This window comes from Syzygium oleosum, unplaced genomic scaffold (genome assembly GCF_021117445.2).
Source record: "Syzygium oleosum isolate NSW1041296 unplaced genomic scaffold, Sole_v2.1 Sole_v2.06, whole genome shotgun sequence".
NCBI lineage: Eukaryota > Viridiplantae > Streptophyta > Magnoliopsida > Myrtales > Myrtaceae > Syzygium > Syzygium oleosum.
This window is the reverse complement of record NW_026607490.1, coordinates 1,958,636-1,972,741: the sequence shown is the minus strand read 5'-3', so window position 1 is coordinate 1,972,741 and position 14,106 is coordinate 1,958,636. Positions and strand designations below refer to the sequence as shown.

General features: G+C 39.5%; 1 protein-coding gene across 1 annotated transcript; it reads left to right on the top strand.

The window, feature by feature from the left end:
- Window positions 1-4,662: 4,662 nt before the first annotated feature.
- On the top strand, window positions 4,663-7,765 carry LOC115688812 (uncharacterized). Its single transcript, XM_056312408.1, has 6 exons — window positions 4,663-4,695; window positions 4,815-5,190; window positions 5,665-6,166; window positions 6,346-6,547; window positions 6,662-7,141; window positions 7,364-7,765. Exons 1-6 carry the CDS (start codon window positions 4,663-4,665, stop codon window positions 7,763-7,765), a joined length of 1,995 nt encoding a protein of 664 aa, XP_056168383.1.
- The last annotated feature ends 6,341 nt before the right edge of the window (window positions 7,766-14,106 follow it).

Below are 14,106 nucleotides of genomic sequence, written 5' to 3'. Positions count from 1 at the left end.
TTGGAAGGTTACCTGTTGTTGAAAAGGGGATAGTTCTTAAAGAAACTTCTAATGCTCGGGAAACCCTGTGATTGTGAAGAAAAGAGTTTCTCGAAAAGGAAAAGAGAAAGTAGGAGAACATTTGAATGTTGGAGGAGATGAATTCGTTGGTAATGAGGAACTGCAGACTTTGGAGAAAAGCAAGAACATTGACACTAGGAAGGAAGACAATGATGAGAAACTATTTGTTGAGTTTGCGCCCATTTCTGGAATTCCTTCTAATGACAAAAAAAGTGATAGCTTGTTTAGAAACAAAACTCATCAAGTTGCTTACAACTCTCTCCTAGCCAGAGGAATAATGAATAATAGAGTTATGGACTTCAACTTCTTTGAAAATTTCAATATCAAGATTCAGAGTCTAATTGAAAATCTTGCTTTTCAAAGAATGTGCTCTCTCTCTCACAAAGTTTACCCTGACCTCATGGCTTACTTTTATTCAAATCTGTCATTCATTTCTCCTGCTGAAACTGAGTTCTCTGTTTTTCAACAAGAGTACAAGTTAACAGCCTTTGATCTCTCTGCCATTCTAGGAGTAAAACATACAGAATTTTCTTTTGTTCCTATCACTTCTGATTTGACATATCGATCTCTGTCTGATGACTCATCTTTCATCAGAGGCTCTACATCTCATGTATCTCACACTCTTTTTCCTCTAAATTCTATTGTCCTGCACAAAATCATCATCAATTGTCTTAGACCCAAAGGATATTCCAAAACTGATGTATTTCGATATGAGGCAAAGTTGATTTAGGCAATTCAAACCACCTTTCCCATTTCTCTGTCCCATATGATTCTTCTTTAAATGTATAGAACTGTCAAGAAGAGTAAAGGACAACTCCCTTATGGAGCTTTGATCACCGCTATCTTTGAGTATTTGAAAATCTCCATTCTTGCAAAACTCAAAGGTAAACCTCTTCAAATTATGACTGTTGGAGAACTCATGATGACTAAGATGGGATACAGGTTTGATGGTGAAAATTGGAAGGATAAGAAGGTAAGATTATTCCTGCTGAAATGATGAATGCACAGAACAAGGGCTCTGTTAACATTTTTCATGAGTCTGATGAGAAGGAATTAATTGAACCTTTAGTAAGAAACAGAAAAGTATAGCTGACGGCCTCCGGAACTGACAGACTAGCCAAAAGAACTCAAGCCGTGGCTAGTGATTCTAATGAGATGGAAATATCCGATGAACAATCTGCTGAACAATCTCAAGCTGATGATAGGAGCCTTGAGGAGTCAAGGTTTATGCAATGGCTAATTTTTCAAGATGCCAAGCATAAAGCCCGTGCAGACAGACATGTTGCCACTCAGCTTGAAATTTAGAGACGGTGAGATGAGGAGGAACACTTGATGAAATCACTAAGTGACATCATCAACAAAATAGTCATGGAAAATCAGCAAGAACACATGGCTACTGCAGAGAAAGAAGCTGAGGAAGGACCCTCTAGGAGACAAGGGGAGTTTGAACATGACCATGAAGCTGAAATACATGAGGAGTTTGAGCAAGAAAATGCTCACAATGATGAGGAAAATAGCATTAATCTAGTTGAAATGCAGGAGGAGTTTGATGAAGATAATGCTCAAGATGTTGAGGACAATGACTTTAATTTGCCTGACATACAGGAGGACCACAATCAGAATGCACAAGAGGCAACTCCTTAGAAGCAACTTCTGTAGATTTTCCTCTTAAAGGAGATGGTTGTGAAAACAGTCTATCTGAAGCTCAACAGAGAGGCAAAGAGAAGGAAGCAACATCCGTTGACATTCAGACCACTCACACTCCTTCTGGATACAATATCTCATCATCCATGTCAGACCATGCAGCGATTACCGATCTAAGGTGGAGATAAGCTGCAGTTCAGAATGAAGTCAGAGAACTCCACAATGAACTTAAAGAAGGAATTCAGGAGATCAAGGACTTGATGGAAGCAAGATTCAACAATCTGAAAACTCAAGTAAGAATTGATGTAGAAATTGCTGCAATTCAAATTGAAAATCTTGAAGGTCATATTCATCAGCTCTCATCACATATTGAACAACGTCTGAACCAACTTTCTAGCTTTAGTCTTGTCCAAGTGCCTTTCCTATCTGCACCTTTTGGAATCTCTTCATCTGAACCATCAGGACCTCAGCCCCTCCGGCAAATCAGCCAAACTGATCACGTATCTTCCCAACTTTTAATTTCTGAACTATTTGTTTCAACTTTCCATATTGGTTTTTGTTAAATGTTTGACTTGGTGTGAACTTTGAATATTGATATATGATTCGACAATGGTTGTTCGACTTACTTTTACTGCATTTTTATTGATTATGCTATCTATCCTTTCTGCTGATGTCAAAAAAGGGGAGAAGTATTATAGCGGCAAAAGATGTGAATGCAAGTATGGAAACGGCAGAATATAATTTGATATATATTGATTTCAGAGCTTAACAATGCTTTATATATGCTTCGAAAGTTATATCATCTGAATAGATTATTTACATCGCATATAGACAGTTTTGTTATCATCAAAAAGGGGAAGAATATTGAGAAAAATCCCTAATGAGTTTTGAGGAATGACAAAACTATCTGTTACTGACCAAAATTACACTTAAGTTATTTGATGCATGTAAATGCTGAGTCATCAGACTTAGTCGATGAAAAGACTTTGTTATCAGACTCAAAATTACTGGTTAGATTCAATGAGTGTTATTTTTGGCAAGTTTTTGCTGGATAATCAAATTGATATTTTAAAATATTCAAATTGGCAATCACAGGATCGTTCCTTAAATACGAAGAACTACACTTATGGAAACCTTGATTTGATTGTATGGGTGATCAAATCACTCAGAGATAATGATTCTTCTTCTAACGGCTATGCATTTTCTTTTGAGAAGTTTCTCCAACGGTTTAATTTGAAGATCAGTCCTCTCTGAAGATTTTCCAACAGATAGATTGGAAGTAGAGAAGTATAAAAGGAGTGCAAACGTCGTACAAGAAAAAAAGAACCAGAATCGAGAATTCCAAAGTCTGAATAGAGCTTCGATCTTACACACTTATGATTACTGTTTTCCACGTTGTAATTTTAGAAAGAAAATTACTTGAGTAAAGAGTGTACGTGATAATGTAGTCTATCATCTGAGAAGCATTGCTCTTGTAATCTTCTGGTGATTCAATAGTGAAACACAGCCAACAGGTTGCCAGCGTAGAGAGTGAACGTAGGCTCGATAAAGCCAAACCACTATAAAGATCTATGCGCAGTATTCTCTATCTCTAAACTTTTATTATTGCTGACATTATACTGCATACATATCTGTCAAACAAGTTCGTCAGAACATCATCTAGTCATCAGACGCAATCATCTGACGACAACTTATATACAAGTTTGTCATACGCATCCATATAATATTAATCATATGAATTGTTGATCTCGACTACATTCATTCCGCACGTTTAAATCATTCAATTTGGTAAATCACCTATTCACCCCCTCTAGGTGATAGCACTAGCCGTAACAACTTAAATTTATGAATTTGTCTTTCTCTTTTTTTTTCTTTTCTTTCCTTGGCACTGTTCATCTTCATCTTATTTGGATGAACAATACCACCATGTTTTGGGGTAATGACTAAATCGCCACGTCAGCGTTTCAAGTGAAAATCAGCAAGAAGCATGCATTGGAATTTCATTGAAATATTTAGGACTACATCGACAAAAATTAAATATTTATAATCGAATTAGCATCTGTACAATAGTTTTAGATCTGATTTGATAATTTTTATCAAAAATATATATAGGTCAAGTGGTCATTTTGTTGTTTGTTTATGTTGAAAACCAAGATTTGATCCTTGATTCGTCAAAAAGTTTTTTTTTTTAATAGAAAAGAATCTTGAGAACCCAATTCTATGACCCAAGCCCATCCATCGAATAACCAGGCCCGGCCTCAATAGACCCAAGTCAAGTGCCTCTTACCAAGGCATGGCCACCAAAGGACTTGGCATGAGCATTAAGGTCCCGACGCAGCCTCAAAGGACCCGAGTCAAAACCTTCGTGGACTTGGGCACGGGAACTGGGGTCTCGGCCCAGCCTCAAGGGATCTGGGCTTTACGTCTATCGATTCGAGGTAGGCATCGGGTGGCTCGGACTCGGCCTCAAGCGACTTGGGCCCAACCTTTGTGATCCCAAGCCTGATTGCTGAGGAACTGGGAGCGATTTTGATGGACACGGGCCAAGCACTAGTGACTTGGGTGAGGGAGCCAGGTACTAGAGTATAGCCGTTAGGGACCCAAGTAAGGGCACCGATGTTTTAAGCTTGGTCTTGAGGGACTTGTGCTTGGCCTCCGTAGACTTGGGCATGGGCACCAGAGTCTTGGCCAGGTCATGAGGGACCCAAGTCCCACCTCTGTGAACCTATGCTTGGCCACGATGGACCCAGGCAAAATGTCAATGACTTTGGCGTGGAGCCAAGTACTTAGGCATGGGTGGGGACCTAGGCACATGCACCAAGTTCCCAGGCTTAGCCTCGAGAGACCCAAGCCTAGCTTCTGTGGACTCAACCATCGAGGAACCAAGCCCGGCCTAGATGGACTCGGGATTGTCTCGATGGACCCAGGTACTTAGGCAAGGTTATTGCAAACCCGAGCATGGGCACCAGGGACCCGGGCACGGGCATCGAGGTCTAAGTTGAGCCTAGATGGACTCAGGCCCGAGTCTTCTTGAACCTAGGTATCAGCACCAAAATTCTTGGGCCTAGCCTTGAGGGATCTGAGACTGTCCATTGTGGACCCGCGTCCAGCTACCGAGGAATTTGGCTCAGCCACAATGGCCTTGGCCAAGTGCTAGTGAATTAGTTGCGAGAGCCAGATACTCGAACGTGGGCACACGGATCTCGAAGCCAGTTAAGGGACCCAAGCTGGGCCTTTGTGGACCCAAGTACAGGCACCGATGTCTCCAGCTTGACTTCGAGGGACCTGGGCTAGCCTTTGTGGTCTCGTTGGTCCACAACCACATCAAGAGCTCAAGCATCATCGTGAAGGCTCCGTCACTTAACGCCAAGGTTTGCCACTTCGTGACCGCCGAACTGTGCATTGAAGCGGCAACCCCAGAGCCAGAGGAGGAGGAGGAGAGCGGATCCGATCTCGTGGGCGGCCAGAAGTTGAAGAGGACGAGCAGTAGGGGAGTGAAATTGGAGGGCGCAAAAGGGCATTACTCTTTATTAAATGGGTTGAAGTTGGGCTTTTTACAAACCCGTTTGAACCAATCATTAATTGGACTTCGTTTTATTAGACCCATTTTAACACATATTTAAATTTTAAGAAACTCATATTTCACCCAACTTCACAAATATGAGTCAAAATGTGGGTCTATGATCCATTTTGCCACATTAATTCATGGTATCTATAATACAAGGATCTATGTACGTGACTTTTCTTTCTTGCTTTTAATTTTAATTTTTTTATTTTCAAAATATTTAGTTTTATTTAGTATTGAATCCTCATTTTCCCGCGTTTATAAAGATATAGGCATTGGCAACGTCACTCCCCCTTCGTGTGGACAAGATGAGCGGTACGCTGAGCATTCTTAATGTCTATCATATGTTAGAAGAAACCACTAAATGTATGCTACTTTTATGAATCTGCATATAGGTAACTCGCACACGTCTGACAGCCATGTGGGTCACCGGACCACCAAGACGGCGCACGAGGCCTCGAGCTACATCAAATGGCGCTTAGGAGGCAGGCCTGAGGACGCGATCTTGTTCTGCGGATCAGGATCCACCGGGTCGATCAAGCGGCTCCAAGAAGTCATGGGCATTGCAGTGCCGTCCACCCTAAGAGAGAGGATGAATAAGTGCACGCCAAGCGAAGAGAGATGGGTGGTCTTAGTTGGGCCTTATGAGCACCATTCCAACCTTCTCTCGTGGAGGCAAAGTCTAGCAGAGGTCATAGAGATTGGACTAGATGAATATGGGTTGATAGACATGGAAGATTTAAGGCAAAAGCTCGAGTCTTATCGAGATGCAAACAGGCCAATTCTGGGTTCTTTCTCAGCTTGCTGTAATGTAACAGGGATTTACACCGACACAAGAGCTGTTGCGAAGCTGCTTCACCAATTTGGTGCCTTTGCTTGCTTTGATTTTGCAGCTAGGTGAGCCTACATTTTCATGGATTTACTAATTCAATTAGAGAACTAGATATTTAAATAGATAATCCAATAATAAGCAACTGTTTGCACCTACTGAGAAAATGTTATAAGACTATACAAATCTGTGGTAACGTAATGAAGCGACTAATCTAACTGGCCTTTAATTGCTTAATTGTCAACAGTGCACCTTATGTAAAAATCGACATGAGATCAGGGGAAATCGACGGTTATGATGCTATCTTCCTGAGTGTGCACAAGTTCCTAGGGGGACCTGGGTCTCCGGGAATTCTACTCATGAGCAAGGCTCTCTATCATCTGGGGTCATCTCCCCCGTCAACCTGTGGAGGAGGAACTGTTGACTATGTGAATGGCTTCAATGAAAAGGCAAACCATTGATCCATTGGAAACGATAAGAGCTAATTCGGAAGCTGAAACGATTATCATCAGAGCATACTGATTTTTATCAGTCCATAAATTGTTAAATTATTCGCCTTGCAGGATACATTATACGTGGAAGACATTGAAGAAAGAGAGAACGCTGGGACTCCACAGGTTATTCAGATCATAAGAGCAGCATTGGCATTTTGGTTGAAAGATTACGTAGGATATGAAGTGATTGAGAAACTGGAGGACAAGTACATCAACGAAGCCATCAAAAGGCTGTCCAGAAACCAGAACATAGAGATTCTCGGGAACAAAACTGTTAAGAGACAAGCTATATTGTCTTTCCTGATATACTCAACAACTTACTCGCCACCAGATGGCGGTAAGAAGGGAAGACGGAAAGCACTTTACATGTGGGGAGAAACGGGGAACAAAAGAGATAAGCCTCTCCACGGACCTGTCGTTGCCATTCTCCTCAATGACCTCTTTGGCATTCAAGCAAGAGGTGGGTGCGCTTGTGCCAGTCCGTATGGTCATGCGCTACTTGGCATCAGTGGAGCTCAGTCCCATTCATTTAGAAGTGCCATTCAAAAGGTAATATGCTTGTTTTGTTTCCCGTAAGACAGTGACAGCCAAAACCTTGAAGGTTTTAATACTGTAGTAGCCATAAAAAGCCATGAAGGTTCTAATACTGTAATAGCCATATAGGCGAAGGATCTAATAGGCACTACCCCTCGACCAATGCGATGATCTCCTCCTAGTGCCATGTAACAATAAGCATTTCACTAATATTCAGTGATTTTACCTTTATGACAGGGTTTTGCTGGAGTGAAACCTGGATGGACCAGAGTGAGCTTTCCCTACTACCTGTTCAAGGAGGAGTTCGGGTACATTATTGCTGCACTGGAGTTTGTAGCCTCTTATGGCCACAGGTTCCTTCCGCTCTGTCATTTCAACCTGAAAACCGCCAACTGGACCTTCAAAAAGAAGGCACTTATAAAGATTGTAGGGAAAGAAAGAAAGGGCAACATTTGTATCTTGGAGGACAATCAGGCTGGTAAAAATCTCAAAGGAGACGATAAACAAGAGAGCCTCATCAGGAAGTATACATCATACTGGGAGAGTGCAAAACATACGGCAGGTCTCCTCCCCAAATTTCCCTCCCTGCGCAGGTTCCAGGTAGAAATTGATCCACAGCTACTGTACTTCCGCATCTAGCAGAAGATTTGGAAGAAATTCAAATTGAATTAAGTAATGTGCAAAGTCTCTTCCTATAGACTATGCAACTTCAAATACTGTCACCAAGAGTCATCTGAAGATGATAGACAGGCTGATTGTCACACTTACAGCCACCCGTAAGTATATGCGCCGAGCCAAAATTACGTATTCATGAATTGTAAGAACATTCTCTCCTCCATCGTCAATTTTTTCCCTTCTCAATCCTAGTGCTTATATGCTGAGTGTTTTAGCATAGTTAACATGAGTCCTCCATTGGGAAAATATAAAGAAACGTGAATCGGGAAGAAGAATGAAGTCAGAATTTAAGGCGTGATAACACTCTCTTAAATGAATTATTTGCCATCACAACGTTACTAATGGTTATTGGCAAAAATCTTCCAAGATACAACAAAGTTCCGAATGAGAATACCATATAGTAATTCTAGTACTTCTCCGGGATCTCTCAAGGAAAACGATTGGAAAAAATGACTGTATGGTTTTAAGAAGGGTCAATTAAAAAAAAAACGTATCAATTTTACCTTGAGTGACAATTCTAACCCGAACTTCTTTTGTCTCAATAAAAAGCACCAATTTTTACTCTAGTCCCAAATCTGGCCCCCATAATGTAAAATTATCAAATTGCTCGGGCCATATTTGGGATTTAAGTGAAAGTTTTTGATTTTTTACAAGACAAAAAAAAGTTTAGGCCAAAATTGTCTTTCAAGGTAAAGTTGGTGCTTTTTTTTGTACTTAGGTCGTTTTAAGAAAGAAGTATCAAAAAGTTAATGAAAAGAGACCGAAAAATATGAATATATATTTCGGTCTTTTAGAACCAAATGCAACCTTTCGGGACAAGTTATTCCCATAAATATGTTCTCAAAAGACATATTGAAAATTCGGATTAAAAAACAATTAATAATAATAATATTATTATTATTATTAATTACTATTATTATTATCCCAAATTTTATAAATTCTTAAAAAATAATTTTTGTACAAATACAACCTTTCAAAGATGAAGGAGTTATATCCGAAAAAACATAACCTTCCAAAGGTGAAGTAGTTTTGTCCAAATAGACATAATTATTCCAAAGGTTGTAAAAGCTCCTAATAACCGTTAGGAAAAAATAATAAAATTCGCAATTAATTAATTAAAAAATAACTACAACTCTATTGCAATCAGTCACACTATTTCAATAGGATAAAACGGTTATTTTATAATAATAACTTCGAAATTTAATAAATAATAAATAATAAATGAGAACTAGTGCCAATTATGATCCGCGAGCGCACTAAGGGCGCCAAAATCACTCACCCACATGCAGGTATTGTTGTCTTCAACTGTAATATTAGAAGACACTCACACTTAAATATTTGCCCATATACTCCAAACTTTCCTATGTGGGACAAAGCACTTTTGTTTGTTTTACAAACAAACTTCCAACACCTTCATCGAGATCAATTTCCATATACAAACCGATGCCAATCACTTGAGTGCACCCATTGATATTAATCAGATCTCGGGAGCACTCGCTCACCATATGAATCATGGTAAAAAGTAATGACTGCTTAAGGACCGAAATCGACTTCCTATTCAACTGCTGAGTATCATTACCGAGTATATAACATACTAGTTTCACACAAGCAGCCGTTAGAAATAGTTTCTGAAACAAAGGTTTACCACTACACAAGCTTTTAACGCTGTACTATAATTCACTTAAAACTATCCCCTGAACTATCAGGTAGACTTTGAGATCCTTAAAGAAGCAACAAACCTTATGCAGCAGGCAACCACCACAGAAACATGCAATCGAACACAACATGCTACAGCGAAGGCTTTTAAAGTGATTGAAACGAGCTATTAAAGAATTTACAATGATTTCAGAAAAATGTTTATGCACTAAGATAATGCATTTGACATGTAAAGGATATATTGTTCTGCTGTCGTATTTCATCCAGCATCGGAAAATGCATAGGCCCGAAACAACTTCGCTTTGTCTGAATGTGACAGCTACAAATATCACATCCAACACAGAGAATCGAGTTAACTCTCGTCTATTTTTGAAGTCAACACAGAGAATCGAACTGTCGAACGCAAGAAACGCGACGGACGCGGCTTCAAAATGTTAACACAGAGAGTTTTAGAGGAAAAAATGTTATTCCTCAATTTTCTGTATATTTTCTTCTATATATGTTACAATGACCTAGAGGTATATATATACAGAGGAAGGAAAGATTCCTAATAAGGCATAACATCTAATTTAGCTGATTGCAACTCATACATGCATTTTACAGCTCATTCTCACATTTTATAGCTCATTCCCACACAAAAACCCTGATAAAATAACTTAATTCGGCCACCTATTTGAATAACTTCCCCACTTTTCCTTTTGTATTCGTTTTTTCATATTACTTTCAAACTTTTTTCGATAAAATTACCAATTAATAATATTGAGTTACCGAAATTTCATTTGAGATACTTGTCAATGCCGATTAGATTGTTTTCCAATTGCCTAACTATACTTTCAGACTCAAAACTTTTGCTCCAAACCTTCCACCTCTATTTAGCCATCTTGATCTAAACCAACCTTGTATGAGTGGTCCTCACGAGGCCCAACATATACCATCCATCTCTCATACAAGGTTGGGCCAATCAACCGGTCGTTGGGGCGGCAATGCCCATGACCTCTCGGAGCGGCCAATCAACCGGTCGGATCCTGATCCACGGAACAAGATCACTCCTCCAGCCCACCTTCTCCTAAGCACCGTTTGATGTAGCTCACGGCCTGGAGCGCCGTCTTAGTGGTCCAGTGACACACATGGATGCCGGTCGTGCGCGAGTTCCCTATATATGCGTGTGATATAGAAACTAGCATTCAATTTAGTGATTCCGATTTTTGTCTAACATGTGACGCCATTCAAGATGGTCAAGCGTACTTTGGATCTTGTAGTTTGGGTTAATTCCAAAAAAAAAGCACCAACTTTAGGTCGAGGGACAATTTTGGCCCAATCTTTTTTCACAAATTTTCACTTAAATTCCAAATCTGGTCCTTATTAACTTAAAACCATTGATTTTCCAACTTGACTATTCCACCTTAGCAATAAATCCACGTGACTTGCTGACTGGATTTAAAGCATTATTCATTGTCTTATTCTCCGACCCACACTTGAAGAATAACTGAAACCTGTCGTCTCCCCTTCACTTCACCTAAGTAAAAAATATCTCCAGATTGAATCTTTCCCGCCAAACTTCATCGTTTTGTCGTAATCAAGTCAGACCACCATCCGTCGACAGACGCCATGGAAGAGATTCGCCAAGCTCACCACCATAACTTTTTCTCAAACAAGGGTAACTTATGCGAAAAGTCAATGGGAGGCCAAATTTGGGATTTAAATGAAAGTTGGTGCTTTTTTACAAGACAAAAAAAAAATTCGGGCGAATTATCCCTCGACCTAAAGTTGGTGCTTTTTATGGGATAAAAAAGTTCAGGCAAGAATTGTCCCTCAACCTAAAGTTTGTGCTTTTTTTTGGGCAAGAGGACACTATAAGTGCCATAACTTATGTACGGCGCTCACTTTGGTGCCATAACTTTTTTTCGGATCACTTTGGTGCCAAGTCGGAGGAAAAACGATCACTTAAGTGTCATAACTTTTTTTGGATCACTCGTTGCTAAAATTTTTGAAAAATGATCACTTAAGTGCTAAATTTTTTGAAAACGATCATTTAAGTGCTAAAATTTTTGAAAAGATCACTTAAGTGCCAATCTCCGGCGAGACTCCGCGAGCCACGCGCCTTCATAAATTAATAAAAAAATGCCACGTCAGATTTCCGGCAAAAAATTGTGTACGGCTGAAGTTGGCACTTAAGTTATCGTTTTTCAAAATTTTAGCACTAAAGTGATCCAAAAAAGTTATGGCACTAAAGTGAGCGCCGTACACAAGTTATGGCACTTGTAGTGTTCTTTTGCCCTTTTTTTTGGAATTAACCCCTTGTAGTTTGCGGTACCACTGGGTTTTGATTATGATGAGATAGAAATGGCTAGGAAAATAGATGAAAAGAGGACTAATTTGAGTCGTGCACGCGACATGCAGAAATATGAATCGAAAATTGCAACTCTCCATCTTAGGTTGACTTTTCCCATTCTGTGGTCGTACAATTAACTTCCGTTCAGTCAAAGTCCATTGAAAAGAATTGAATTGCTCTAGAAATTATGGAAAGATGCACATACTATTGAATGACTAAGCTAAACTATTAATATTGCTAAAATTCCAAGCATTTGAGGCTCTTGAAATGTATGACCATTTCAATTTCAAAGTTTTACCAAAAAAATTCCATGAAAATTAAACGTATACATTTAAAGTACAATATGACTATAGATGGACAAGGGAAAATTACCAAAAAAGTCCTAAATCTATTACAATTGTGCCAATTCAGTTCTAAACTTTTTTTTTTGCCAATTCAGTCCAAAACCTTTTTTTTTTGCCAATTCAGTCTTAAACCTTTTGCAATTGTGCCAATTTAATCCATCCGGCCACTTTTGGCCGGCCGGCGCTGATGTGGCATTTTTTAAATATTTTTTTCGAATTTTTTTTTTTTACTTTTCTTTCTTTCTTTCTTTCTTTTTTTCCTATCTTCTTCTCCGGCTCTCTGACCTGTCATGAGGGCCGAGGTCGGCAAGTTCCAACACACCACCCATGGGCAAGGCCGGCCCTCGCCGGGCATTGGCGAGGGTGAGCCTCGCTCGCCGCGGGCGAGGTTGAGCCTCACCATGGCCAGACGAGTTCGACCTCACCCAGCGACGGCAAGGTCTCGCCAGATTTGGGTGACCTCGCCCACCGACGACGAGGCCACCCAGATCCACCCTCGCCGTCGGTGGGCAAGGTCGAGCTCCCTCAGCGACAACGAGGCTTGCCCTTGCCAGTGCCGGCAAGGGCCCACCTCGCCAATGGCTAGCGAGTTGGAACTTGCCGGCCTCAACCTCTCGCCGGTCGCCGATCGCCGAACCGGCGACCGGGGAAGAAGATAGGAAAAAAAAAAAGAAAGAGAGAAAAAAAGTAAAAAAAAAATTGAAAAGAAAATATTAAAAAATTGCCACATTAGCGTCGGCCGGACAATCGGCACCGGTCGGCGTCCACTTCAGTACTGGCCGGCCAAAAGTGGCCGAATGGATTGAATTGACATAATTACAAAAGGTTAGGACTGAATTGGCCCAAAAAAAAAGTTTATAACTGAATTGGCACAATTGCAATAGGTTTAAGACTTTTTTGGTAATTTTCCCGATGGACAATTCTTTAAGTTTACATAAAAGATGACTGGCAAGTAATGAACGAATCTCTTACTTTTTAAATTTGAGTCTAACAGAATTGTCAAGTGCTTCATAATCACTCAAATTCGCTTGGACGACATTTTGAATCATATTCATATAATGGATTTTTTAAAATCTTAATATATTATTTTATTCTTTACTAATTTAATTTTTTTTTATTGTCGTTTCTCTTTACGTGTGTGCTATATTAGAAAGAGACGACATGCAAATATGCATGTGGAAGAAAAGGTTTTAGGAGAAATGTAATTATTCTACCGGGAAAGAAGATTAACAGCTAGAAGTAGCCGTTATTATTATTATTATTATTATTAAAGAAAGAAAGTTAACAACTATTGAAGATGGTCCAAACAGAATATTATAGCCCAAAATATTTTTCAACCTCAATAGTCTACAGTTTTATCAAGATTTCTATAAACATATACCCATGCATTATAAGGTGGCCAGCGTAACAGAATTATATTGTTACGTGTCAAGAAGTGCCGGATTTTTATCTGTGCCGGTAAATATCAATAAGTGTTTATAACGGTAAAAAAGAATAAAAGAAAAATGACCGGTTAATTTTTTTTTTCCATATAACTCTTTGGTAAACAAACGCGTTATCGAGAAATTACGTGAAATGTAATTTTTTTTATCAACATGTTAAAACGCTTGCCAACTCTTCAGAATTCTATCGTCATGGAAAAGAATCCGCGTCCTTGGAACATAACGGAACAATAGAATCGTTTGGATCACGTAATGAGAGTATACTACCGCATAATCACAAAAATGGCGATTTATATTTGGTCCATATACACATCTCTTGTCTAATCCAACTCACACATTCGTTTTTTTCCGATAAATTGTTCACACCCACATGAATAGTTTATGCGGGTTTTCAAAATAAAGGGTCAATTTGTTTGAAAGAAAGCCATTTCCAGAAAATTATTCTCCGACTTTTTGGTTTTTGGACGACGAAAAACTAATCGATTAAAGGAAAAAGTATTCCATAGACCGAAAACAAATAAGCTTAGACTC

What these genes read in the sequence shown, in the direction of transcription:
- LOC115688812 (XM_056312408.1), top strand. Translation starts at nt 4,663, where the DNA reads ATGGGCACCAGGGACCCGGGCACGGGCATCGAG. An exon ending in ACCCGGGCACGGGCATCGAG is followed by an intron (nt 4,696 to 4,814) that starts GTCTAAGTTGAG and finishes ACCCGCGTCCAG; the next exon opens with CTACCGAGGAATTTGGCTCA. An exon ending in TGAATGGCTTCAATGAAAAG is followed by an intron (nt 6,548 to 6,661) that starts GCAAACCATTGA and finishes TTCGCCTTGCAG; the next exon opens with GATACATTATACGTGGAAGA.